At 55.9% G+C, this 27,990-nt stretch overlaps 1 protein-coding gene across 4 annotated transcripts in view; it reads left to right on the forward strand.

Moving 5' to 3' along the window:
* The first annotated feature begins 11,583 nt into the window (after positions 1-11,583).
* The window catches only part of SEC16A (SEC16 homolog A, endoplasmic reticulum export factor), a 32,164-nt gene continuing 15,757 nt past the window's right edge, over positions 11,584-27,990 (forward strand). For 3 of the 4 annotated variants that reach the window (XM_060101977.1, XM_060101979.1, XM_060101980.1), the window contains exons 1-10: positions 11,969-12,143; positions 15,645-19,290; positions 20,986-21,122; positions 23,133-23,230; positions 24,848-24,974; positions 25,455-25,626; positions 25,734-25,908; positions 26,888-27,030; positions 27,669-27,730; positions 27,837-27,975. In XM_060101977.1, the coding sequence (XP_059957960.1) occupies positions 15,715-19,290; positions 20,986-21,122; positions 23,133-23,230; positions 24,848-24,974; positions 25,455-25,626; positions 25,734-25,908; positions 26,888-27,030; positions 27,669-27,730; positions 27,837-27,975 (4,629 nt within the window). In that variant the 5' untranslated portion in view covers positions 11,969-12,143; positions 15,645-15,714. Of the gene's footprint in view, positions 11,821-11,968; positions 12,144-15,644; positions 19,291-20,985; positions 21,123-23,132; positions 23,231-24,847; positions 24,975-25,454; positions 25,627-25,733; positions 25,909-26,887; positions 27,031-27,668; positions 27,731-27,836; positions 27,976-27,990 lie in introns of those variants that run through there. The other variant, XM_060101978.1, reaches the window with a different exon arrangement.

The raw sequence follows: 27,990 nt of genomic DNA on the forward strand, positions 1-27,990 counted from the left end.
ACAGGGAGCTGGGCACATGCAGCCCGACACCAGGCTCCGGGCTCTCCCATCTGTCTGGGCCACGGAGGGCGAGGCACCGCTGACCAGCCTGGGGACCACGGCCCGGGGCCACTGCAGGAAAGAGGGGCACAGGGAGGGGCCGGGAGGCCACGGGAAGGAGTCCAGACCCTAGCGCGAGGTCAGAGGGAGCCACAGGAACATACGAGCAGGGGCACCATGGGCGTGACCCCAAGGGGTGCAGGCTGGGCAGAACCACTGGCTTAGGAATCCTGAGTTGGGCCATCAGATGCCCACGTGGGCCTCTCCTCGTCCCTCCTGCCTGTGCCCCTCCTCTCACCTGGCCCCACCCCTTCTCTACCTGGCCCCGCCCCCAGGCCAGTGGCTTCAAACCAGATTTTGTTTTAATGAAAAAAAATTTTTTTAAACTTTATTTATTTTTTGTCTGTGTTGGGTCTTTGTTGCTGCGCATGGGCTTTCTGTAGTTGTGGAGAGCGGGGGCTACTCTTCGTGGCGGTGTGTGGGCTTTTCATTGCGGTGGCTTCTCTTGCTGCGGAGCACGGGCTCTAGGCGCGTGGGCTTCAGTACTTGTGGTGCACGGGCTCAGTTGCTCCGTGGCATGTGGGATCTTCCTGGACCAGGGGTCGAACCAGTGTCCCCTGTATTGGCGGGAGGATTCTTAACCACTCTGCCACCAGGGAAGTCCCCAAACCAGAATAACAGAGAGTCCGGTGACCCCCTTCCACTACAAAGTGCCGCCTGCCCCTGGGCCTGGCCTATCCAGGCACAAAGGTGAACCCAAGATTTCCTCACTGAGTTCAGATGCTTCGTTCCTGGGACAGGAGGTTCTGGGAAGTGGAATATGGCAAATGGCTGAATTTTCATGTTCGGGGGGCGGTACTCAGCCTGAATTCTGCCCAAAGAACACCCACACCGCAAAATTACACTCCTAGGTGTACACTTGAGAAAAGTGAAAACAGACTCACACAAGTGCATCTACACACGTGCTCACAGCAGCCAAGAGGTAGGAACAACCCAAATGCCCATCAGCTGCCAAATGGATGAGCCAAATGTAGTAGGCCCACACTGTGACGGTTAATTTTATGTGTCAGCTTGGCTGGGGGGCCATTTGGCCAAACGTGAGGGTGTTTCTGGATGAGGTTAGCACTGGAATCTGTGGGCTGAGTAAAGCAGACACCCACCCCGCCATGCGGGTGGGTCTCACCCAATCAGGTGAAGACTTGAATAGAATGAAAAGGTTGAGTAAGAGGGCCGCCTTCCTGCCGACCACTAGAGCTGGGACATCAGTCCTTTCCTGCCTTCGGATTTGCACTGATGCATCAGCACCCATGGTCTCGAGCTGCTGACCCCAGATCTGGGGACTTTGGAGCCCCCAGATCGTGTGAGTCAATTCTTTGTAATCAGTTTCTTTATGTATTGATACATCCTGTTGGCTCTGTTTCTCTGGAGAACCCAGACTAAATACACATATGATGGAATATTATTCAGCCATGAAAAAGAATGAAGCTACCGACACCTGCTACAGCCCAGCTGAAACTCAGAAACATCACGCTGAGCAAAAGAAGCCAGACGCTAGAGGCCACACACTGTATGGCTGCATTTGTATGGAACATGCAGACTAGGTAAACCCATAGAGGCAGCACGCAGATGAGTGGTTCGCGGGGCTGAGGGCAGTGGGGGATGGGAAGCGACTGCCCAGTGGGGCTGGGCTGTTAGGTTGGGTGATGAAACGCTTTGGAACTTGATAAAGGTGGTGGTTGCACATTTTTAATGTGTTAAATGCCACTGAATTTGCTGTAAAATGATTAATCTTATGTTCTATGAGTTTTACCTCAATCCATTTTTTTTTTTTTTTTTTTTTTTTTTTTGCGATACACGGGCCTCTCACTGCTGTGGCCTCTCCCGCTGCGGAGCACAGGCTCCGGACGCGCAGGCTCAGCGGTCATGGCTCACGGGCCCAGCCGCTCCGCGGCATGTGGGATCTTCCCGGACCGGGGCATGAACCCGTGTCCCCTGCATCGGCAGGCGGACTCTCAACCACTGCGCCACCAGGGAAGCCCGTGGAATACCAATCAATTATTTTTTTAAAAGAAAGAACTCCTAGCAGTGTTTGAACTCCCAAGAAGCTCAGTGGGGCTGTGGGATTCCCACAGATGCAGCAGGACGGGCCTCAGGGGACCCATGGGTCATGAGGAGCGCCTCTCTGCTACCCAAATCTTTGGGGCCCTCAGCAGCAAGGAGAAGGCTGCCATCTCATGTTTGAACGGGGCATGCCTGGAACCTGGCCCTGCCCATCGCTTTGCTGGCAAGGTCCTGGGGGGAGGGGCAGCTGCGGCCACAGAGCAAGGGCTCTGCCCTCCCCTGCCCGAACCTCCCCTGACCCTCAGGTATTCAGCCCTCAGCCGCCCCCAGGCTCGGAAGCACTGGCAGAGGTTCTGCAGACCCCAGGGTGCCCACCGGACGCTGAGAGGGAGTGTGCAACCCACCCGTTTGTCCCACTGGGACCTGAACCTGCTCCCGCTGCCCCGGCTCCCCTGCCGACTGGCCTCCCTCCAACTCGCCCTTCTCATCCTGGACGTACAGCCCGACTCGGCCTGCTCTGCCGGCCCCGCCTTTGAAGGACCCCCGCCTGGCCACCATGCACCTCCCAGGGAGGACACAGCCCCTCCCTCGGGGCTAAGCTCACCCAAGACCCCCCTAGCTTTTTGGGGGTCTGTCCTGGGATGAACTGTGTCCTCCCAAAAGTCATGTGTTGAAGGCCTAGCTCCCCGGACCTCAGAACGTAGCCGTGTTTGGAGATGGGTCTTTAAAGAGGTGATTAAGGCAAAGTGAGGTCGTTAGGGTGGCCCTTAGCCAATGTGACTGGTGTCCTCGTACGAAGAGGCGGTCGAGACACAGACATTCACAGAGGGAGGAGTGAAGACCCAGGGAGAGGGCGACCACCTCCCAGCCCAGGAAAGAGGCCTCAGGAAGTCAACCTCGCCAACACCTTGATCTCGGCCTGCAGCCCCCAGACCTGTGAGAAATGAATTTCTTTTAAGCCACTGGCCTGTGATACCTTTTTTTTTTTGGACCACGTTGTACGCTTGTGGGATAGTAGTTCCCCGACCAGGGATCTAACCTTGGTCCTGGCAGTGAAAGGGCTGAGTCCTAAGCCCTGGACCGCCAGAGAATTCCCTGTGGTACTTGTTCTGGCAGCCCTAGCTGACTAACAGAGCATACCTCTCAAGTGCCACATGCATGTGCACATCCCCAGCAGCCCCAGCCAGCGGGCCCTGGTGAGGCCTTGGTTCCCTCCCCCTCCTCAGCATGTCACTCCTCAGGGATCTGGAGGCTTGCACTTTTCAACATGCAAAACACATGAGGTTGACACAGAGCTGCCAACCCCAAGCCACCCTCCTGATGCTTCCTTCCCTCCTGGCTGCTTGTGGTCAGGGGCCGTTGGGGGGGGCGGGACCTTCCTCAAAGCATCCAGGGTGGCTCAGAGCAGCACCGTCCAACAGAAAGGTAATGAAAGCCACATGTGCATTTCAAAGACTTTAGCAGCCACATTAAACATAAAAAGAAACCAGTGAAGTTTATTTTAATAGTATAATTTAGTTAATCCAATAGATCCAAAATATTATCACCTCAGCCTGTAATCGACATAAACAGTTAATGGGATATTTTACATGCTTTTTGGGGGGGTAGGAGGGGGGAGACTGTGTCTTTGAAAGCCCATGTGCGTCCCAGGCTTACAGCACACCTCAGTTTGGACTGGTCACAGCCCCAGGTGCTTGACCAGCACACGTGCGCACAGACCCCACGTCGGACGGCACGGATTCAGACCGTCACGGTGGCCCCTCGGCACCTCTCAGCCCTGCAGGAAAGCCTGAGGCCCATCACTGGCGTGGGGTCTGCTCCACCTTGTCCCTGTGTGAGCCCCAAAGAAGGCTCTGCACCCCTCTGGCCAGAGCAGAGACGGGACCCGTGGGCGAGGAGGGACAGCATTAGGGCCCACAGATAAACAGACTGGCAGGGCTACTCCACACCAAGAAGTGAGCGGAGCATCTCCGGCCTCCGCGCTGCTTGCGGGCCATGGGCCGCACTGGCTCTCTTCGCTGAGAAAGACTCGCTTCCAGAGAATGTCCTCGGTAAGACCGCGCTTAGCTGCGAAGCTGACGTCCACCCTGCCGCGGCTTCCGATCCCGTCACAGGCTGATGACAAATCCTTTGTGGGTCAGCCCGATTCAGAAACCACACCCAGGAGCCCTGCTGGAGCGGGGCAGAGCTGTCAGTGGACAGAGATGGAGAGCTTCCTACACTCACTTCTTGTGATGGGGCCCCGGGCACAACAGCAAAGGATTATTCTGTTAAAGTATTTCATACAGAAACCTGAACAATGTGGTCCAGATTGACCCCAGGGCAAAGGGAGACCCAGAAGCACTGTGTCCCGAAGGGTGTTTGACGGGTTTTGGGTCAGAGCATCCTTTCCTGCAGGACCTCTCAGGCTTTGAAATGATGGTGTGGACCGTGCATCTCCAGGAGGGAGCACATACACACTGGTTCCCAAACGGACTCACCTATCACAGATGAAGGGGCGACCTCGGCTGGACATGGGTCAGGACATGCTACTCCTAGTGACTCCATCTTCCAGATGATTCAAGAAGCCACACTGGTTGCTGCCGTGCTTCCCGATCTGCGTCCCTTGTGTCTCCACCTTCCCGGTCACAGCTGTTGCAGCGCAGGCAGGTGACTTGTCTCCGAGACTGTGTCTCAGGGGTAACGTGGGAACTGCTCTGAGCCAACCTCCTGGACTTGTGGTGGGGCCAGGACCTGTCAGGTTGCCAACGTAAAGCTCCTGGCATGAGGTAAGGACTCAGAAATGGCACGGAGTTCTACAGCTGCGTTCCCTGCGCTGCCCTGGGGAAGCGTGTGCTCGCTCAAGCCAGGCAGCAGTCTCTTTCGGGACATGTGACCACCCCCATTCAGGATGGAAAAACCCAGGCTCGACGAGGTGACACTCTGAGCTCCAGAAACGTTATTTCTGTGTAACACAACAGATGCTGCGTGCGAAGGGCCTCAGAGTTACATTGTTCACTTTTTCACACACCCTCGAGTGTGTGGCCCTTCCTGAATCACACGGTGATGCGTTATCAATACTTATTATGAATCTGTAGTTGTGTATAGATTCACGATGTTCACTGCAAATCTCTGTGCAGGCACACCTCAGAGATATTGTGGGTTCAGTTCCAGACTCCTGCAATAAACTGAATATCACACTAAAGGAAGTCACATGAATATTTTGGTTTCCCAGTGCATGTAAAATTTATGTTTACACTAGACTGTAGTCTATTAGGTGTGCAATAGCATTAGGTCTAAAAAACAATGTACAAACCTTAATTAAAACATACTTTATTGCTAAAAACTGCTGAGCATCCTCGGAGCTTCCAGTGAGTCATAGTAATAACATCAAAGATTACTGACCACAGACACTGTAACAAATATAATAATAAAGAAAAAGTTTGAAATATTGCGAGAATTACCAAAATGTGACACAGAGACAGCAAGCGAGCAAACGCCATTGGAAAAACGGTGCCCATAGACGTGCTTGACACAGGGTTGCCACAAACCTTCAATTTGTAAAAGACACGCAGTATCTGTGAAGCACAATAAAATGAGGTGTGCCTGTACCAGAGCTTTTGTCACCCTGTTTTGGCATCTCTTCAATTTAAAAAACAAGTCTTGGGACTTCCCTGGTGGTCCAGTGGTTAGGACTCCACGCTTTCACTGCCAAGGGCGTGGGTTCAGTCCTTGGTCGGTGAACTAAGATCCCACACCTGGTTGGGGAACTAAGATCCCGCAAGCCGTGCCCAAAACAAGACAAACAAAATCAAAACGAGCCTTAGAAAAGTGTGTAACGTTGGGACTTCCCTGGTGGTGCAGGGGTTGAGAATCCGCCTGCCAATGCAGGGGACACGGGTTCAAGCCCTGGTCCGGGGAGATCCCACATGCCACGGAGCAACTAAGCCCGTGTGCCACAACTACTGAGCCTGCGCTCTAGAGCCCGCGAGCCACAACTACTGAGCCCACGTGCCACAGCTACTGAAGCCCATGCACCTAGAGCCCGTGCTCCGCTACAAGAGAAGCCACTGCAATGAGAAGCCTACGCACCGCGACGAAGAGTAGCCCCCGCTACAACTAGAGAAAGTCCACATGCAGCAACGAAGACCCAACGCAGCCAAAAATAAATAAATAAATTTTACAAAAAAGAAAAAGAAAAATGTGTGACCGTAAGTAGGTTACTTATTCCTCACCAGCCATTTCCTTACCTGTAAAATGAAAGAAAGAGAAGGACACTGCCCTGAAGCGACATTCCCCCACCCCTACACCCTGGCCACCCCTGGCTCAGGGCCTCCCCAGCGACCAGCGACCTAGTGGGTGAGGGATGATGCCGAGGCTAGATCCAGCCCCCATAGCTGTGAGGATTAAATCACTGAGCACAGCGCTCGAGAAATCCACATCTTCTGTTGTTCCATTACGCTCGACTCCGGGAGGATTTACGGAGCACCTATTGTGCTCCGCAGGACCCACCACCCTCTGGGGTCCAGAAATGAACAACTCCCCCAGAGAGGGCTGCAGTCTGGGGGTGCTGCAGGGAGCCAAACGTTTTCCTCTGGCTGCCCTGATGCCCAGAGATCCAGCGGTCCTGGCAGGAGCCGCCAGCAGGGCAGAGGCTTGCTGGGACCAGCCAGCCTACACGGAGGCGGCTCTCTGCCTCCCCCTGCTGGCAGCGCCCCACCAGTGTCCCCTTTGTCAAGCAGGTGGTCCGCGGGGACTTCCAGCGGGCCAGGTGAGCCAGGTGAGGCTCCGCTGTTTATAGTTTACGTCTGCACCTCACCTAACGTTCGGGGCCATCGCCTGTGACACTGCTGTTGTCCCTTTTTACAGATGAGGAAGCTGAGGCTCAAAGAGGTAGATGACTTCCCTGAGTTCACCCACTTGAGCCAGAGCCGTGCGACTCCCCAGTCAGTGTCCTCACAGCCACCTCAGGGGTCACCTCCCCTGGGAGGACTCGGAGGGCCTGGAGACCCTACCTTGCTCAGCCCCTCACCATTCAGACAGGGAAACCCACGCTCAGGGAGGGACGTGCCAAAGTCACCTTGCCAGGAGTTAATGCTGCAGCCAGCCTGCCACTCGGCAATCTGCAGGTGTAGGAGTTCTACCAAGCTCCACCCTAGGCCCTTTCCAATTCCCGATCCACGGTCCCACCAGGCCTCCAAGTCCACACCTGTAACTTAAGTCACCACCGATGCTCAGGACTCTTGCCTTATTTGTTCCCTTGGCTGATGTGTGTGGAGTGTGTGCCATGCCAGGGGCTGTGGATGCAGCTGGCAGCCAGAGAGCCACGTCCTGCCCTCAGGGGTCATCCGGGGTTTGGCTCTCCCCACCAGTCTGGCCCCAGCAGCCTTGCCACTCCCCTGGGGGACCCAGGGCCACCTCCTGGGCTCCTGACTCTGGCTAGTGCCCTGACGGACAGCCCGGGGGAGGCTAAACCGATGATGTCACTCCTGGCTGCTGAAAAGCCCCTGAGAGCTTCCCTTGCTTCCAGAAGTCAAGTGTAAGTCCCCTCTCGGGGCCCACGGAGCCCCACACGATGGATGCACACCCACCGGCTCCCAGGCCACTGCCTGCTTTCTGGTGTCTACACCTTGTCACTCCAGAAGTTTGTCTTCGCTTCAGCCACAAATGCTCCTCCTTTCCCATCCCTGCCTCTCCCCACCCCCCAGCAGGTGGGACCCAGGCCTGTCCAGGTGTCCCCGCCCACACTGGGCACATTCGCTGCTGCCCAGTGTCCAGTTCCCTCCGGGGTAGAAGCCGCGCCTGTCTGTTCCATGGCCGCCGCCTCGGCTCGTCCCGGAGCCTGGTGCATGATGGGGGCCCAGCAAACAGCTGTGTGCTGCTCTAGGAAGGACGGCTCCCAGGTTTTCCGGGGCCTCGCTGCAGCTAAGGAGGACACAGCGCACCTTTTCCCGTGGCTCGTATGGAATCGGCATCTTCCTGTGTTTTCTACTTCACCCCTATTGCTACTCGCCTTATGTGCTCAGTACTTGGCTCAATGATTTAAAACAGAAAGTTCTCTGAGACCTCCTAGGTGCCAGGCATGTTTCCAGATGCTGGAGATGACAGTGCCATGCTCAGGCTACAGTGACACTGAAGGTGATGACGTTTCCCAAGCCTGGCTGGCGCAGGGCTTGGCCTGGATATGGACGTCCTCCTGCAAGGCCCTCTGGGGGTCCAGGATGGCTCTAACGGTGTTGGCCTTATGCCCCTGGTCTGTACCCTCATTGAGGTGCCTCCCTCTCCTCACCTTCAGCCTGGCCACACACCAGCAACCCACCTCGATGCACCCCGACAGGTGCCCACACACACAGGGGCCCGATGCCCAGGTGCCACAGAAGAAACTCTAAGGCGCAGCTATGTGCGCCTCGGGACCTGCTTTCTCCTGAAGGAACTGACCCCCACCCCTTCCTCTCCAGCCATTCCGTCCTCCAGAAGCCCTCCCTGCCGGCTCTTCCCACCTCTGAGGCCCTGACATGCTTTTTGCCTGGATCACTCAGCCAGCCCCGTCTCACGGAGGCTGCCCCTTCTCTCCAGGACGAGCTGGGCAGGCCCATTCCCACGCCCCCAGCCTCAGCACCCGGGACTGAGGGTGTGCGTCAGGGGCTGAGCACAGCACCTGGCCTGGAACAGGCCTGCCCTACAGACACCCACAGACCCCACTTTACGCCCTGTGGGGGAGTGAGGGGCACAGGCTCACGGCCACGGGCCACCGGGCCTTCACCTACACTGAGACTGCTGCCCGCCCCAAGGGCCCCTGGGAGGACTGCCTGGCAGGTCGGTCATCAGGGATGCTGAGTGGGGATGCCTGACCTCTCCCCAACAAGGCGCTCACATCAGACCAGCGCCGTCCAATGGGAACGTAATGCCAGCCATGTACGGAATTTTACACTTCCTGGCAGCTGCATTAAAAAAAGGAAACAGATGAAATAAATTTTTATAGTATATTTTATTTAACCCAATAGATCCAAAATATCATTTCAACAGGTAAGGCTCTCACCGAGCTACTTCACAGCCTCGGCACCGTGGCGTGGACTCTGCGCTCAGAGTGCATCTTGGTCTGGACCAGCACCCTGGAAGGTACAGGCTAGTGGGAGAGGCCGACTGTCACAATACTGAACACAATGTGACCAAGTGCCGTAATGATGATGGGACAGCCTGGTTCTCTGGCACCACCTCTGCCCATTGTCCCTCTGCCCACAGCAGTTCTGTGTCCCGTGTGTTCTGGGTAACGTAACTACAGCTCACATGACTACAGAGCTTGGCATGAGGAGCTACGACATTTCCCCCAGGCAAGAGCAGCCGATTCTAGCCCACCCAGTGGGGGCTTCAGGGAGGTGGTGACATTTGTATCCAGCCTCCAAGTATGAGCCAGGGGAGAGGCTGGGAGGAAGGAGAGAGGAGTGGACATTGCAGGCAAAAGGAAGGGCGCCTAATCAAGACTAGTGACGGCTGTCGTGGCGGTGCACCTCCTCGGCACAGCCCCCGCGTCCCAGTTTGCCGACAGCCCCAGTTCACACCTGTTGATCCAGCACATGTGTCAGCAGCACCCTCTTTCAGTCCCCAAACTGTCCAGGTGCTCACCCTGCTTAAACCCCAGGTTGACGAGGTTAAGGAAGGGGACAAAGGGCACACAGCATCTAGGTGGCAGGCTGGGTCTTAGAGCAGATGGTCTTTGACTCAGAGCCCTGTCTCCATGGCCCAGAGGCTTGATGGCTCAGCTGTGGGCCCAGGAGCCCTCTCCTGCACACCAGCCTACAGACAGAACCTGAGAGGGTCTCCACACACAGCTTAGCGGGAGGGAGGAGGGGAGGGGAAAGAAAGCCCCAAGGCCCTTGCAGGTCACCTTTGCTAATCATGGCTTTCCTTAAAGTCACCCTGTAGGAGTCAACACCATGCTGCCTCTTTAACAGCCCCCCCCACCCAGGGCCCAGAGGTCTCCAATTTGCCCTGGGCAAGTTGCTTTCTGCTGCTTCCGGTGTCTTCAGGTTAGAGCCCACTGGGGCTGACCACAGGGCTCCTCAGGCCACGAGAGGAGAGTCTGCGCTCGAGCTCTTGAGCTCTTTGAAGCTAGCTTGACAGCCCTGAGCCTGGGAGTGTCAGTGCTCTCCCTCCCGGGCTGCGGGGTGGGGGTGGGTACCAGCGACACATCTCTCTGCAGGATGATCTGCTGGGACCAAGTGACTGCAGAACACAGTGACCACCAGGAAGAAGGGGACCGAGTGGTGGGGCCCAGGGTGCATTCTACTGCATGTTCCCTAACTCTGTGTTGACACAGGCTGGGAACTCGATTTCTGCAAGGCAAATGTTAGCTTAGCAGAGTGGCCACGTCAGATGGGCTGAAACTCTCCCTGCACCCGCCCGGGGCTCTGACAGCGTGGCTGCTCCCTTGCCAGCATCACGGCAAACAAATAGAAGAACCACACTCCTTCCTTCTTCCCAAGCTTCTGGGTCCCATCAGTGACCACCTTCCTACCCCCGCCAGGCCAAAGCATAGCAACAGCCGCTGCTGGGAGCTCAGCGGCTGGGCGATGTGTAATTGCGCAGACACACGCGCCACCCTTCCCGCCCTCCGGAAGGCGCCGGGGCAAGCGGGGCAGGCTGCTGCTCTTCCCTACCCTTGCCAGGCGGGTGGCAGGTGAGTGGGCCGGGCCAGGCTGGCTGCTTTTTCACCTTTTTCTCACTGGGAGAATGAGGGTACAAAGGGCAGCACCCTTCTTCCCTAAGATCCTCTGTGGGTGGTGGGCTCAGATGCTGGCTCCCGGTGGGCGCCAGGACGGGGGAGCAGCCTCAGGGAGGAACAGGAGGCTGAGGCCCAGCAGCCTAGGCTGTCACTCGGCACCTCGGGGGTCGCCCTCATTCAACACAAATATCCACTCAACAACGGTTAGGGAAAACCACATAGAGAGACGGGCTTCCGTCCACGGGGCATCACTGGGCACAGAGGGAACCGCTGCGCACGGGAAGAAGAGTCAGGGGCCTCGAGGGGGCTTAGGGCAGACAAAAGAGGGGCGGGGGACTGCGCGGCCAGCGCCGGTGGCGAAGGGGGGTGGGGAGGGAAAGGGCCGGACGAAGTGTGTGCCCGGGGAAGGCGACGGCCGAGCCGGGGAGGAGGCCGGGCCTGGGCGAGGCGAGGCGGGACGGTGCGGCTGGGCGCTGCAGGCGGACAGGACGACCCCCGAAGCGGGAGCCTGGGCGGCAAGTGGGGCTTCGACGGGGGCCTGTGAACTGGGGGCCGGCGGCGTCTGTCCCTTCCAGGGTTCTGTGCGGAGCACATGGGCACTGCTTTCCGAGTGCTAGACGTGGACGGAGACGAACTTCCCGGGCAGAACTGGAACCCGGAGCCGTCAGGGGCCGTAACTAGGCAACTCGCAGGCCGCCGAGAGGCGCGCACGCGCAGTCCGCAGGGGCGACGGGCGCATGCGCGGTCGTCTTCCGCCCGTTTCCCAGGCTTCGCGAGTCCAGCGGCAGAATGAGAGGAACGCGCCTGCGCCAGGGTGCTGCTCGGGTTCTCCGCTCAGCCGGGTAGTCGTTCTCGGTCGGTGCACCTGTTGGCATCGGTCGTTCAACACTGATTCTTCCCTTGAGTCTTCTTGAAGAATCCCGACTCTTCTCACATCCTAAGCCAGAAGAGACGGGGAGAAAGAGCCGGCATAACCCGGACGACGTCCCAGGGCGGTCCTCGCGCGCCCGACCGGGCAGGTGGGCGGGCAGCTGGGCGAGGGGCGGGGCCAATGGATGGGCGGTGAAAGACGGGATGCGGGCGGGGGCGGGCCCAGGGGCGGGGCGGAGTGTCACGAGGGCCCCTGCGAGGGGCGTGGCGCGCGCTGACGTCGCTGCCGGACACGTCGGCGGCGCGGTGGCGGCGGGGACCGGAGCCGGATGTGCCAAGATGGCTGCTGTGTCTGCGCTTGTCGTAACCGCCGCGCCGTGCTCCGCTCGCGGCTCTTGAGGGGCGGGAGCCGGGGGTCTCGGAGGGGCCGGGCGGTAGCCGGAGTGGGCCTGGGCCACCCTGCGGCGCGCCGGTGAGGGCCGGGGTCTGGGCGGAGGGAGGCGGCCGGGCCGGGCCCAGCCCCGAACGGACGGCGCGTCTCCTGGGAGCCGCCGGGGGTCGGGCGGGGGCCTGCGGGCTGGGAGGGTCGGGCAGACCCCTTGGTTACCTGCCCGCTCAGGCCGACGTGGCCTCCACCTGCACGGGCTGTCGGGTCAGCTGAGTGGACACAAGCCGTGGTGATCTCAGTGTGGGGTTGTGTTGGAAAGGCTGGCTGGAAGAAAAGCCAGACCTGCAACTTTTTAAGGAGTAGAAGCATTTAGGAAAATTTTTTAACAGTTTTGTTTGCCCTTTGCTTCGAAGGTTCTGAAGTTTTGTGTTCATTGGTTGAAAGGTTTCTACTGAGCTGTGCGGGCGATGAGGTAGATTGACATTTGAACCAAGGAACAGCCTTGTTGCGTCTGTTGGTAATGGGGCGAGGTGACCAAGATGTTGCAACCGAGGTCGAGCGCTGTGTTTTATATCAAGGGGCAGAGGAATGTGTAAACCAGCCTGCCCTTTTTGTGAAGAAAGTATTACAGTAGAGCGTCTGGACATGACACAGCCATTTAAAATCAGTTGTTGCTGCTTTACCTGAAAAGTTTTAAATGCTTTGGAGGTTGTGAGTTGCTTATTAAGATTTTGTTTTAAATACATATGATGCAGATGTTAACCAGAGAGGTTTTTCCCATCCCCGGATATGGCAAGAAGCAAACTGAGTCACAGACAGTTGTTCCTAGGTTGATACTTTTGCAAGTTTCAGCACAGCCTGCCTCCCTGCAGTTTTTTTCCCCCGTGACCTTTTTTAGGGTTCCAGGTGTTATCTTAGAAAGATACAGCAAGAGCCAAAGAAAATCAATTCTTTCTTGCTCTTTGTGACTCATACACCCTTAATAGCAGTTACTGCAGTAAGTCTCAAAATTGTACGGAAAGTTTTCTCCAGGATAGGTGTGCACATTTTAATGTGGTTCCTTCTTGCTTCTGTAAACATCTTTTCCGCGTGTCCTTTTTGCTCCTTGTCATTTTTTGCAGTGTTTAGACACTCCCTTCTTTAACATCTAAATGTGTATGATTCTGTACTTAGAAAAGTTGGAGTTTGTGCTGTCTTTGTGTCCCGTGTCCCCTAGTCTAATAGGTACGTTGCTTAGCAGTTGCCGTGAGGGAGATTGTGGGCAGAGCATAGACTCCCAGGTGCTTCCTGGCACTCCGGTTGGTTTACACACTTACGCTTGAGGCGACGGCCCTGGCAGGAGATAAGTGTGCTTTCAGTATCTCAGTTCACTAGCCAGGAATTTATTTTGAAACAGGTTGGATTTATTTCACATAGATCCAAGGCAGCTTAATTGACGAGCTAGGGTTATGAATAATGCATCTTTAGGAAGATCAGCTGGTTTCTTTGAAGCAGTCTGCCTTTTTTAAAGTTAGGTGACTTGAGGCTACAGAAGGACTTACTGGACAGAATAAAATTCTGTATAGTCAAAAGATAAATGATATGCCCTTGCATTGTTTTTTGCTGGTGAATATAAAAAAAGATCAAAAGAATAATGTTCAAGTCAGAAGATTGTTCCAGATGAAATTGGTATATTGCTAAAAAGCTCTCAGTTGTCAGGGAGAGAAGTGGAAGCTACTTTGTAGGGAAGTGTTAGTGTTTGCTTATAAAACGGTTCTTAGTCCAGGAGTTGAGAAAATAATTTTAAGGAAGTTTCTGCAAGGAAAACATCTTAAGTATAAATGTTATGTGAAATTTAGATTCTGATAAGATTTCCCTATTAAACAGCCATAGGGATTTGGGCCTCCCAAAATCCACTGTGAATAGAATTTCGTAAGATTAAACGCAAAAGGGACTTTGAAACCATCATTTCAGTTCTCACTTTATAGGTGAAGAAATTGGGTCACAGAATGAGCAGTGGTTGTGGCTGAGCCACTCAGCTGGCGCCCAGTCTGGCTCTCACAGTGACACCTGGGGAATAAATCCTCTGGACCTGTTCTCTGTGTATGTGTGTGTGTGTGTGTACTTTTTAAAAAAATATATGCTGCTTAGTGTGGTTGAGGGTCTCCTGCTGAAGCCTTACAAGGAGGATGTCATGTCCTATAAGATGCCTCTGTTTCACAGATAAGAGGAAGACGCTCTGCTTGTCCTCCCCTTGCTCCATATAAAGCTGAGCTGTGAACGTTCTTTGTTTTAAAATGACAGCTTAGAACCAAATGAAGTCTCTGATGCTGTTCCTCATATATTTAATTCCATTAAATTTGAGTGAGTTTCAAAGTGCTTGTCTGTCAGAAAGGGTTCCCTGTTGGCCTGGGACAAGAGTGTGTGCGGGCAGTAATAGTAACGGATTCATAGATTCATAGGGCTCGTTTTCAGATGGGAATAGGAACTTTCATTTGTAAAGAACTTTACTCAATATACATTTAAGCACTTTTTCTTTTGTCTGAGTATCAGAAAGATTCCCAAGGACAGAAACATTGTACACCTGCGGAAATGTGTGGGTTAAACTCAGGAGTCCTTCTATCATTTCTTCCTTTGTTGTTGACATTTTTCTGTGATGGACTCCACGTAATCTGTTCGTGAAGGCTGTTCTGGGGAGAAGGACTGACGTACAGAGGAGGACTCTGTAAAGTGCAGGTTAACTATTCAAGATTATACTTAGTGTGTTTTAGTAAAAAACGAACAACAACAAAAAACGCTGTAAAGAGGATTTCTACCCCCTTGTTTTCTATAAAGGGTTTATCGGCCCTCTGCCTGTTATTGACAAGTGTTGAATCAAGTCAGTTGGTCAGTTTTAAAGCAGCTTTAAGATTACTTGGGGTTTTCATTCCAGGCATAGTTGTTACAGCTCTGGTTATCGGAGGCAGCTTGTCTTGCTAGTGGTGTGCCACCAGTCACGGTGCAGAAAATGAAGCATTTTACAGGGTGGGATAAAAGGCGTTTTAGGTGAATACATTTTAGATGTGTATTTTGCAGCTTATATTACTCCGTAATGCTCTTTAATTAAAGAAAACGGAGGAGCAAATTTTTAACTTTTGTTTTCCTTTCAAGATTCAGAATTAACCTGTATGAAAAGTATGACATGCAGTCTTAATAGAGGAGTTGGCTTGTTCTTGGTCTGCGATAAGTTACAGGAACACGTGGAGGGACTGCGTACCTGGTGTGATTGGCGTTAGCTTCTGCCTGGTCCCTGCCCGCTTGCCGAGGGCATCGTGGAGGCGGTAGGCGTTGCCCGTGGGTGCGTAGCTGGGGTACGTTACTGAATCTCAGCGAAGCGCAGCGAGTCATCTCAAGGCACTCGGCCGTGCTGTCACCCCGGGTCCTCCCTCCCGAGCTGCCCGGGACAGCAGTTCTCACGGGAGTGGAGGCAGGAGAGGTGTAGCCCTCAGGACTGCAGGATGCAAAATCGCTGTCAGCCTTTTTCTTCTTTCTTAGTTTTCCTGATTGCAGCTGGGACTTTGAATACATGGATTTTATGTATTAATTCTTTTTCTTTTTCTTTTTCAGTTCAGAGTGAGGAGCACCTCTCTCTTGCTTCTCTCTGTAAAGCAGCATCTCATGGTGCAGGAGCTCGATCATGCAACCTCCCCCCCAGGCTGTCCCGTCTGGCGTGGTCCGGCCGCCTCCGTCCGGGAGTCCTCAGAGCATGTTCTGGTCCAACAGCCCGTACAGGAGACAGGCCAATAGTAATGCACCGGTGGCCCCGATAACCTGCCCACTGCAGCCGGTGACGGACCCGTTTGCTTTTAGTAGACAGGCACTCCAAAATGCATCATTGGGCAGTTCGTCTAAAAGCAGCCCACCTGTTGTGCAAGGCCCCACCCCACCATTGTCTCTTCAGCGTGCCGGTCTGCCTGGGCCACACGCAAATGCCGGGGATGGCTCCCAAGGACCCTGCGAGCCTCTGCCAGGCCCTCTGTTGCAGCTCAGGTCAGATGCTAGCCCATTTCCCGGCGTGCTGAGCCCCTCGGCACCGCCTGGGCCCGAGGCGAACAGGAGAGTCGAGGTCACTCCCGGCCCGGAGCCTGAAGTTCAGACCCCACCGTATCCTCCTCAGTACATTCCAGGAGTGGGTCCTGACAGCTGTCGTGTGGGCCATCCACAGGCGAACACGCCGCGGCCCGACAGACCCCTGAGCAGGCCGAGCCCGCACGACGGCACCGCGACACCAGCAGCGCCCCCTTTCCTCCCTCAGCCTCGTCAGCAAACGCCCGGGCAGTGGGGGCCGGTGCAGGGAGGCCCGCAGCCTTCGGGGCAGCATTACCGGCCCTGCCCAGAGGGGCCTGTGCAGAACACGGTGTGCCACGCCTCCAGTGCTGCCCACTTTCCCGCTCCGTCCAACCTGCGTCAGGGTCCTGGCCACGAGCAACATGGCCCCCTGGTGTCTTTACCGGAACCCTCGGCCAGTGACGGGAGAAATGAGGCGGTCTACCTGCAAAGTGGAAACCACTTAGCAAATAGCTTTGATCCAGAAAATGCATTCAGGCAGAATTCCAGAGTTGGGAACGCTCGGGCGGGCCAGGAGTTCAGGTTGAGGCCAGGAGTGAATCGAGGGCACTTGTCAGACCTGGCTCTCGTTAACCCCCTCACTCAGGGAAACGGCCCAGAAGGCCACTCGCACACCCCGCTGGGTGCCGGGAGCAGCTGGACCCTGCCAGAAGCGGGCTCGGGAGCGCTCTCCATGTTTTTCAAAGGAGGAGAGACAGAGAATGAAGAGAACCTCACATCTGAAAAAGCAGTCTCTGCTGGTCAGTCTGACTTTGATGGTTTCTCCCCCGGCCTGGGCCTCGGCCAGCCTCCTGCACACATGGGGCCAGGAGGCGTTTATCAGGCCTTCCTCAAAGGTTCCAGCAGCGAGCCCACGCAGCAGACAGGAGACCCACAGCCTTATTTTTCTCAGTCTGCAGGCATCCGACACGACAAAGCAACCACTAACGCTGCCACTGTTGACATGTGGGGTGACACAGCACGTACGGGGGCTCACGGTGCTGGCGGCCCACAGTACGAGAACGTCGAGAACTTAGAGTTCATTCAGAACCAGGAAGTGCTGCCAAGTGAGCCCCTAAGCGCAGACCCTTCCTCTCCAAGCGCTCAGCTCAGATACGGGCCCCTTCCCGGGCCGGCTGTCCCCAGGCTCAGTGCCGTGGGCCCCACTGGAGGCGGGGGCCCTAATCTCGAGGCCCCAGATGCGACGGCGCACCCTGCGCGGTCTGAGAGCATGTCTTCCAGTTACAGCAGCCAGAGCCACCGGGGTCTTCCCAGTGCAGCCAGGCCCCACGACTCGGGGGGCACGTTCATTCAGCAGGAAGTTGGAAAACCTGAAGATGAGGCTCCGGGGAGGTTTTTTAAGCAGATCGATTCTTCTCCTGTGGGAGGCGAGACAGACAAGAGCGCTGAGAGCCAGAATGACCGCGGCAGCGTCGCGCCCCAGCCCGTGGCCCCTAGCCCCCCAAAACCCACGGGGATATTTCAGACGAGTGCAAATAGTTCTTTCGAGCCAGTGAAATCGCACTTCACTGGAGTAAAGCCAGTCGAGGCAGACCGCGCCAACATGGTGGGCGAGGTGAGGGGGCCCAGCGCCCACCAGAAGCAGCACAGAGCAGCCGCTGCCGCGCCCGACGCCTCCCCTGGCAACCTGGAGCAGCCCCCCGACAACATGGAGACCCTCTTCCTGCCCCGGGTCTGCGCTCCACCTCTCACCACACCCACGGAGGCCAGTCCCGGGCTTCTGCATGCCGCGGGGCCGCCCTTGGAAGCTGTGCTCCCCGCGCCTGAGAAGAGGCCCTTGACCAGGGCGCAGGGGGCTGTGAAGTGTGAGAGCCCAGCCACGACTTTGTGGGCGCAGAACGAGCTGCCAGATTTTGGAGGCAATGTCCTCCTAGCCCCAGCTGCCCCCGCACTTCACGTGCCCGCGAAACCTCAGCCATCTGAAGTGATCCAGCCTCCAGACGAGGGGGTGTGCGGCCAGCAGTCCCGGCAGCCGGGCCCCGGCCCCACCGTGCAGAGCAGGGACGGCATTGGTGCTTCTGAGAATCTCGAGAATCCTCCCCAGATGGGCGAAGAGGAGGCCCTCCCGTCCCAGGCAGGTCCCGGTTATGCCAGTCTGCTGTCCTCCCCACCCACCGAGTCTTTGCAGAATCGGCCGGTCTTGATCGCGCAGCCTGATCAGAGCTACAGTTCGGCTCAGCCGTCCTGGAGAGACTCTGGGCTGGCGGGAGAGAAGCCCACGGTCAGCAGCCAGGCCGCTGGGGGTGATTCTGGGGAAAACGCTCCTTTGTCTGGGGCTCCGGCTGGCGCCCTCATCGGCTCGCCTCTGCCTAACCATCTTGCCCAGAGTAATTTCCCACAAGTTTGTGGTACCTCGGAAATGGTTTCCAGTCAACCTGCTAATTTGCTGGTTCAACAGCCATCTCATCCATTTCCGAAGAACTTGCTTCCGGAAAGTCAAAAGATGCATAACGCAGAGAGCATTCTTCCCGAGTTAGTTACCAGTCCTGCTGGAAGCACAGGCGTGATGTTAGTTCTTCCTGCGAACAATACCTCAGTACCTGATGGTAATAAGGCACATCACTCCAGCAGTCGGGATGAAGCTTCGGGAGCCCTAGACTTTACATTCGGTCGGACTTTGGAAAATCCTGTAGGAATGTATAGCCCGGCTCAAGCTGATAGCCCAGCTTCTTGCCAGCAAACCATCTCCAGTCACAGACCACTGCATGGGCCTGGGGCACATACCGCAGACCGTTTCTACCAACAGGTGACAAAAGATGCTCAGGACCAGCATGGACCAGAGAGAGCCCAGCAGGAGCCGGCCCCTCCCCCTCCCCAGGGGCCCAAAGCAGCACTTCCAGAGCCTTCAAACCCAGGAGGTCCACCAGTGCAAGGACAGCCCCCAAGCCCAACCCATCCGTCTGCAAGTCCGGCTCCAGCTGACGTGGGCCAGCAGCTGCTGCCTCGACCACCTCGGTCCTCCAGCGTGTCCGTCGCATCTACCAGCTCAAGCCAGGCGGCCGCGCGGTCTGACCAGCAGTGGCTGCAGCCGCCGCCTCCAGACTTGGCGTCCTACTACTATTACAGGTCCCTGTATGATGGCTACCAGCCCCCGTACCCCTCACCGTACCCACCGGATCCTGGCACCGCCCCCCACTATTACCAGGTAGGGTCGAGCTTGTGGACTGTTGAGCCCCCTGACCGGTGGTTTCTTCCTCACGTCATGTGCCTTGGTGGGGTTCTGTTGGTCAGTTCTGAGGTGACCCGTGGTCAGCTGTCACGCGCTGCTTCGTGAGAGGAGTGCTGACTGGTGACAGCTTGTTCTGCTGAGCGCGGCCTTTCTCTTGGAAGTCTACACCGTGCATTAGCACACTGAGTCGGGTAGAATACCTGCTTAAGTTCTGTTTAACCCAGCACATCCCGACTCACGCGACAGAAAGGACCTTTGTTTCCTGTCCTGCCTCTTGGCTTTCCGCAGACCCAGGGTTCTTGGTTGCACGGTTTGGGAAACTGGAATAGCCTCTTGAAGCTTCTTTGTGGTTTTGACCTTAAAACCTACCTAAGAAGCAACAGGAAAACTCTAGTCTTTCAAATGCCTCCTTCAGAATGAAATTATTTACGGAAAAAAGTTAGGTTTGGAATGTAATTCAAATGAAACAGCTAAGAGTGGTGTAATTCCATAAGCTTCTTGCAGGTACGTAGTGATAGCAGCAGCAGAGCAGGGGGCCCCACTGTGCTACCCAGAAGATTCTTTTCACACTGATGCAGGCCCACGAATGTCGTTTAAGTTCTGTTTAATCCTGCCTTAGTGTGAAAAAGTGATCCAGGTGGACACACGTTTGATTACTGTCCGCTTCTCACCATCTCTCGTCCTGGCCAGCATCACCCACGGGCAGCGGAGGCAGAAGGATTGTGGACCAGAGGTTTGAAGTCCACTGTCTGACATGGGGGCAGGCGCCGCGCTGGAGGCCCTGCAGTCAGAAGAGGCTGAGGGAGCAGGGCTGCCCCCGTGGTGGGGCTGCCTCGCGGGCTTGGGCACCTTTGCACGTGTGGGAACAGGTACACGCCTAACCCCTGAGACCTGGGAATCCTAGATCCAGAAGGAACCCCACAGAAGGAAATTACGCTGTGCCCAGAGCCCAGGAAGGCCTGGCAGTGCATGGAGGGGCCGCATACCTGCTCCGGGCCCTTGTCCAGCCCGCGCCCAGCAGCGCTTCTGTGGGAGCCCACTTCCTCCTGCCTTGTCTCTGTGTCGCTACAGATTCCAGTAGAGGTTAAGAACAAGTCCATTTTATGTGATTTCTCGTCCTCTGCTGGGTGATGGTGGAACGTCGGGCTGAGTCAGGAAGGACTGATTCTGGCTCGTGCCTGGGTCACCTCGTCTCTACTTCACGTCCCGACGTGGCCTTAGAGCCACGGGGGTTCATCGGTCTGTAATGGGGCTGAAAGCCTCGTAAGGATAGAACGTGATACTCCTTTTGAGGCTGCCTGTAGCTTCAGGACCCGTTCCAGTGGACCCTCGTTCTTTTGCTTCCCTGAGATGGTGTCTGAAACGGGACCCGAGGTTGTGGGGTCCTGGCACCTATGCAAGTGAGACCTCGGGAAGCAGATGACATTGTCCTCGCGAGTCACTGCGGGACCCGGGCGTGGCCCGCTGACGGCGGGCCAGCTCCTGGGCCGGGCCAGGGCAGTCTGTCTTAGGAGTGTGGCCGTGGATTTCATTTTCTTTTTATCGTTTCGCATGAAGGAAGCCCCGTGTCTAGGGCTCATCTGGAGAGCACCGCCTGTACCGTGAGAATTCATGCCGGTCGCTTGATGAGTTGGCTCTTGGCATCTAATGGAGGCATCCTTCTTTCAACAGGACATGTACGGCCTCTATGAGCCCAGATACAGGCCCTACGATGGTGCAGCCGCTGCCTTCGCAGAGAGCTACCGCTACCCTGAGCTCGAGCGGCCCAGCTCCCGGGCGAGTCACTGCTCGGACCGGCCAGCTGCCAGGTGATTGACGTGTGTGTTGCCGGCTGTGGTAGTAACTTAGTGATGTGAAAAAGACCGTGTCTGTAAAGAATTACACGGACCTGTTTAACGTGTGTTTACGTTCCGTGGGTGTGGACGGATTATAGGAGGCATCTGCTGCGCGGTCACGGGTGTGTCGTCAGATGGTCTCTGGTCAGACCCGACCCTGTGCAGGGCCACCAGGAAGCCGCCCCTGCCCTCGTGTGGGGCTCCTCCCGGCCCGGGCCGTGGTGCCGTTGCCGAGGGATGCACACGCGGGTGCCGAGGCAGCTTTTCCCCCGTGCAGGTCCTTCGCCACCTCTGGTGACGGGGTGCCCTGACTCCCGGGCCAGGCAGCTGTGGGCCGGAACACGGAGTGGCCCGTTGGCAGCGGCCGCCGCAAGCCCGGGCTCCCCCCCTCCCGGCACTGCCCCCCGGGCCGCGAGGCCCCCAGCCGCTCCCTCCCACTTCCCTCTCCCCTGACAGAGCTCCTCTCAGTTCTGTGATCACAGGTGAGGCATTTCAAAAGAGCCTAAAAGCTTAGGCTGGCCACAGTCCTCCCCCCAGGGGCGTCGGGGGCTCGGCAGGAAGCGCAGGGCTGCAGAGCCCGCGCCCCGGGCCCCCGTCTCACCGGGCCGGGTTCGCCATGAGGGTGCAAGGCTCCTTCGGCTCATGATAGAGTCTGGGCGCGGGTGAAGACTGCATCCACGCACCGCCTTTCAAAGTCGCGGCTGCTTTTGGTGCTTCCCGCGTCTTCAGTAGCTCACCTGGAGACGAGGCCCTGCCTCTGTGAGCCGGCCCCCCTCCCTCGCTGGGAGGGACGCGCTGAGCCGCTGGGCCCGGCGCTCTGGGAGGTGAGACTGGAGTCCCAGTGGGCGTCCTGATTTGGGGAGAGCGGCGGGCAGGTGTTTTCTAGAAGCCCTGAGAGGCGGGGGAGGGGGAGGCAGGGGCCGGGGCGCGCCTTGCTCTGCCGCTTGTTGCCTGCAGGCCGGTCGGGTTACCTGGCAGGGCTTGTCGCCGTGTCCTCACCGCTCACTCGTGGAGGGAGGGCAGCCTCTCCCCTCTCCTGCCCTGTGCGTGTGCGCACACGCGTGTGCAGGCCTGCGTGTTGGTGCTGAGCATCGGCGTGTTGTGCTTGTGCCTGGTGTGGTCACATCGCACAGGAGGGGAGAACGAGCCTCGGGTCTCTGCGGTGGAGTCTTTCCTGGCGGGTGACCGGGGCTGGAGAGGGCAGCGGGGTGGGCGTGCTCTGGCTCTGCCCTTGGTCAGGGCACTTTTCTGGAGCCCCCCCGGTGGTGGGTGCACTGGAGTGCTCCCCCCAGGGCCCCCGCCCAGCGGGTGCTGTCCCTGTGGCAGGTGGGGGGGCCGGACACTCCTCAGGGGCAGCTGCAGCCCCAGGAGTGAGCCATTCCCCAGGGGTACACGGAGTCACAGTTCAGAAATTGAAAGTGCCATCAAGTCCTTCCAAGAATCTTGCTGCCCTGGAAGGCCTGATACCTGCCTGTCCTGCTTAGGGTCGTCAGCACAGCTGGGCCTGTGAAGCCAGCCTTGGTCTGGCCCGTGTTGTGAGTCCCAGGCAGTCAGCTGGAAGGGCGCAAGGGCCCTTTTCCCCACTCAGGACACACGGGTTGCGGTCTGTGTAGAGGGTGTTACAGTCGGCGCTAGCTTGGTTTTGAAAGCTCAGTGCTTTTTGCTTCTGCTAAGCGTGATATCAGAAACGTGAGACCCTGCTTTTAAGCATTGGCTTTATAGCATGCAGCACTGAGCACGCGGGAAGGGTTAGTTGTTTTATGCTGAACAGCACTTAAATAGTTATTTCAACAGATAAATGTTACTTTGCTGTATGGTAGGGAATCCTGTAATCTTAGCGTTGTTACTGGTTCAGATCTCCTGATTAGAATTTTTTCACAACCAAGGTGATCTGATGAATGCCTGTTGCTCTGGGTGTAATTTGTGTCCCACTTTTAAGAAACAGGTAATTTTTTTTTCAACAGCACTGTGTGTTTTTTTCAGGCAAGGGTATCCTGAAGGTTACTATAATTCCAAAAGTGGATGGAGCAGTCAGAGTGACTACTATGCAAATTATTATTCCAGCCAGTACGATTATGGAGGTATGTTCAGGCGTTTTCATCGGTCGACGGCCAACAGATGCGTGTTCAGACCGTTCGTCCAGCCGGGTGCAGAGTGGCGCGCTGTGGGATTTCTTAGGAAACCTTCCCTTTTAGTAGTCTTAACGATCTTAGCTAAGAGCCAAAGTAATTGAAAGTAGTCTGCGTCTGGAAATAATTACATTGCTATTTTTCATTAAGAAATTATATCTTAATTGTAACGTTGTGTCTGTAACGTATTAGTAGTTTTTTTTGATTTCCCAGCAAAGCATAATTATCAGTAGTTCAAGAGTATGTGACATCCATTTGTGGCTCTTTAAATTGATTAAAATCAGTAAAATGAGGGACCGGCTGCTCACTGCAATGTCCACGTGTGACGTGCTCCACATGTGGCCAGAGCCCCCGCATCACACAGGGCAGACGCAGGACGTTCCGGGTGCCACCGCTGTCTGGCAGTGTGTGCGTCTTGGCATGTGTCCCCTGAGCCGCCCTGCTGGTCCCCCTGCCAGGCTGTGGCCCTCACTGTCCCAACATGGCTACCCGCTTCTGCGTCTCCCGGGGCTCTTCCTCCACTTTTGTATTTGCACTGCTTCGTGCATAATTCTGCACATGCTTGCTCAAAGTGGTGTATCTGGTTTGCTTATAATGTTAATAGGCTTTTTTTCCCCTGCATTTGCTTTATTTATTATTTATTTTGGGCTGCATTGGGTCTTTGTTGTTGCCCGCGGGCTTTCTCTAGTTGCGGTGAGCGAGGGCTACTCTTCCTTGCAGTGCGTGGGCTTCTCATTGCGGTGGCTTCTCTTGTTGCGGAGCATGGGCTCTAGGCGTGTGGGCTTCAGTAGTTGTGGCGCGTGGGTTTCATTAGTTGCGGCGTGTGGGCTCAGTAGTTGTGGCGCGCGGCCTTCAGTAGTTGTGGCTCACGGGCTCTAGAGCGCAGCCTCAGTAGTTGTGGTGCATGGGCTTAGTTGCTCCGCGGCATGTGGGATCTTCCCGGACCAGGGCTCAAACCCGTGTCCCCTGCATTGGCAGGCGGATTCTTAACCACTGCGCCACCAGGGAAGTCCCTTAATGTGCTTTTTTAAAGTAATCTAGTTTTCAGAGTATTTTTCAAATTTTGTTTATTTTTTATTCAAGTACAGCTGTTTTACAAGGTTGTGCTAATCTCTGCTGTACAGCAAAGTGACTCAGCTATGCACACACATATACATTCTGTTTTCGTATTCTTTTCCATTATGGTTTATCCCAGGAGATTGGATATGGTTCCCTGTGCTCTACAGTAGAACCTTGTTGTTTATCTGTTGAGAGTATTTCCTAAAGCTCTTTGGATCACATTAGAGAAAAGAGATATGAATAAAAAAATTTTTTTTTATTCTTTTTAATCACGTGTGTTGAGAGAAAAACTGTCAGTGGCCGTTAGGTATCACAGTACAGGCGAGACACGGCCGGGTCCTCTGGTGTCTCACAGTTAACGTTCCCTGGGGTCGTGCTGATTTTCGGGAGGAAAGTTTGGTTGCTCTCTGAGGCTGAAAGCATTCTTCAGTCCTGGGGTGGCCTGGTTTTGTGACGGCCAGAGGGGTGTCTTTGGCACATTGTACTGACCCATTAATCTCTCGCCTGCAGATCCAGGTCACTGGGATCGGTACCACTATGGTTCTCGGTCCAGGGACCCCCGCACCTACGACCGGAGGTGTTGGTATGATGCTGAGTACGATCCGTATAGGAAGGAAAGCTATGCTTATGAGGACAGGTTGGTAGAATAGATTTTGATAAGGAGGGTGGGTCGTGAGTCAGCTGCGCTTCTGCATCTGTGCCCTCGGGTCTTTGTAATTCACTCGAGCTACAGTTGTGTCTGGCTTCCCGGGGAGCGGTCACTGTTGGGAGGAACAGGATGGACTGACCCTCCCAGTGGCTCTTTCTTTGGGCTCTTGGAGGAGAAACGGCCTCGGAACCGGCACCGCGAGTCAGTTCATCCTCCTCTTCTCGGGTCCGTGAGAGGGGTGACCACCTCAGACGGACCCCCAGCCTGTCTCTCTAACTCTAAGACAGGGTCTGAACTGGGCCTTGGGATGCAGCGACTGCACTCGAGGGTGGGCTCTGGTGAGCGCTGTCCTTAGGATCAGGACTCGGGGTGAGGGGACCTGGAGGGGCTCGTTGCCGTGTGGCACGGGAGCATAGGCCCCGGAGGTGCTCTCCCCGAGCCCCGGCCTCTGCCCCACTGCTTCCCCAGGCCTGAGAAATACGACGACCGCTGGAGGTACGACCCCCGCTTCACCGGGAGTTTTGACGACGAGCCTGAGCCCCACAGGGACCCCTACGGGGAGGAGGTGGACCGGCGGAGCGAGCACAGCGAGCGCTCAGCGCGGAGCCTACACAGCAGCTTCAGCTCCCACTCCCACCAGGTGGGCGGGCGGGGGGGCGGGCCGGGCCCCAGGGTTCTGGTGGCCGCCTGGGGTCCCGCCGCAGGCGTGGCAAAGAGACTTCACCTGTTTGCTCTCTGCTTTCTAAGAGCCAGGTGTACAGAGGTCATAGCGTGACGGCTGGGCCCTACGAGGCGCCCCCTCCACCGGGCTCCTTCCACGGCGATTATGCCTACGGCCCCTACGGCGGCGATTTCCACGGCACCCTGGGCTTCCCGGAGTACAGCTACCCTGCTGAGGCCAGCTGGCCCTCCGCGGAGCAAGGTGTGTGTGGCGAGGCCCTGCGTGCCCACAGGGGCAGAGGGAGGCCGAGGCACACCTTGGGGCGGTGTCCCGAGCCTGGGATGGGCAAGAGGGACTGAGTCGTCACCGGGGTGGGGATTGGCGATGGCCTGGCCTGGGCATCCCTGCCGAGCAGGGGCCACTATGCCACCACGTGCCTGTCCCGAGGGGCAGCGCTCACCACGCGGGGCTGCTGGTGCCCCTTGGGCTGCAGTTTGGCTCACAGGCCTGGGAGCTGCCCGGCCTGTCCATCGTGTCCACTTCAGTGTGGCTCTGACTTCAGGCTCCCCTGCCACGTGCTTGGGCAGGGCCTCAGTGTGACCCCAGTGCCGACCACACGGGTTCATGGATCTTGGAGGGAAACTTGAAAACCTCCAGTTCATACACTTATCACACAGGCCACATTCTCAGTTCGCCTTTGAGATATTTGATCAAATGCTGTTTCTTGGAAAACTGCACAAGTATGTCAAGTGTTAGAACATGACAGTATAAAATATAAAATGATGGACTTTCTTACGGCGTTATTTGATTAAACATGTCACCTCCTGTCTGGCTTGAGGCCTTTCACTCTTGGTCGTTTTCCCTGCCGCTCCCTCCGATGCTCATGGTCTGAGGGGCGCTCAGGGCGCAGGGGCTGAGGGGCCACCTGAGAGCAGGAAACACGAGCGCTGCTTTCTGTGAACAGTGCATCCTGGTGGCTTTTAAAGGAGCGTTTTCCTTTTAGAGGAGAGTATTCTCACTTTGAACGATTAGAATGTTTTTCTGACGTATGTTTAAGTTCTGTTTTTTAATAGGATATTTAACAATTTAACAATTACTAACTACAGTTGAAAGTCAGTTCATCTTGATAATCTGTGATTCCAGCTGCATGGGCATCTTGAAAATCTCAGCTGTTGATTTAGTTCAGAAGCATTAAAAAGTGACACACTGGTTGTTTCTTTCTCATTTTATTTAAACGTAGCTCCATCGAGACCAACTTCTCCTGAGAAATTCTCAGTGCCTCATGTCTGTGCCAGGTTTGGTCCTGGGGGTCAGCTCATCAAAGTGATTCCAAATCTGCCTTCAGAAGGGCAGCCTGCGTTGGTTGAAATTCACAGCATGGAGGTAATTCCACAGGGAGAAGTCGCGCGTCGCCCTTAAGGTTGCATGTGCTTTGCAGTTTGTCATCTTCAACTTGTGTGCTGTTGTCTGAAAAAACAAGCTTAGGAAATGTTTATTTACGTGAATCTTCAATTTGTAGATTGTTACAATTCTGCTTGATCATCTTTTTCCTCCCGGAAGTCAGCATTTTAAGAATCTGCTCTGGGTGTTGTGTTAGACTTGGTTTTATTGTATGTTCATTTTCTATCTTTATTTGAATTTTTGATTTTGGAGTGAGGACCCTGTCCGTGCTCATTGTACTGGTGATTCTGGAGAGTGGGCAGAGGTGCCTCCTGATCTCGGGGGGCTGGTGCGGGGTGCCCTGCTCCGTGCCCTGGCAGGCCTTTTCCATCGTGTGTATCCAGGCCCCGCCTCAGAGTCTGGGGGGGCGGGTCTCTCTGCTTAAACAAAGTTTGAAAGTCACCGTTGCGGAACAAGATGCCCATACTCTGTGATGGAGGCTTTGCCTCCCCACTTGGAGGGACAGGCCGTCCTGAGGATGGTGTCCGTTCCTCTGTCTGCCGATGTAGCCAGGCCGGGCGTTGACCTGCCTGCCCCCGTCAACAGCTCTCTCTCTCTCCCCTCTCCTGTCCCCACCTCAGACCTTGCTGCAACACACGCCAGAGCAGGAGGAGATGCGGGCATTCCCGGGGCCTCTTGGCAAGTACGTGCCCCACGAGAGCGTCCGCGGTGCCCTTCGGCCGGCGGTGCCGAGCACGGCCCCGCAGATGCAGTGGCCGCTGTTCACCGAGTGTGTGTTCTTTTTGCAGAGATGACACCCATAAAGTGGATGTTATTAATTTTGCACAGAGCAAAGCTACAAAATGTTTACAGAATGAAAATTTAATTGACAAAGAGTCCGCAAGTCTTCTTTGGAGCTTTATTGTTCTGTTATGCAGACAGAATGGGGTATGTGTCTCCTTC

The sequence above is a fragment of the Mesoplodon densirostris genome, chromosome 6, assembly GCF_025265405.1.
Source record: "Mesoplodon densirostris isolate mMesDen1 chromosome 6, mMesDen1 primary haplotype, whole genome shotgun sequence".
NCBI lineage: Eukaryota > Metazoa > Chordata > Mammalia > Artiodactyla > Ziphiidae > Mesoplodon > Mesoplodon densirostris.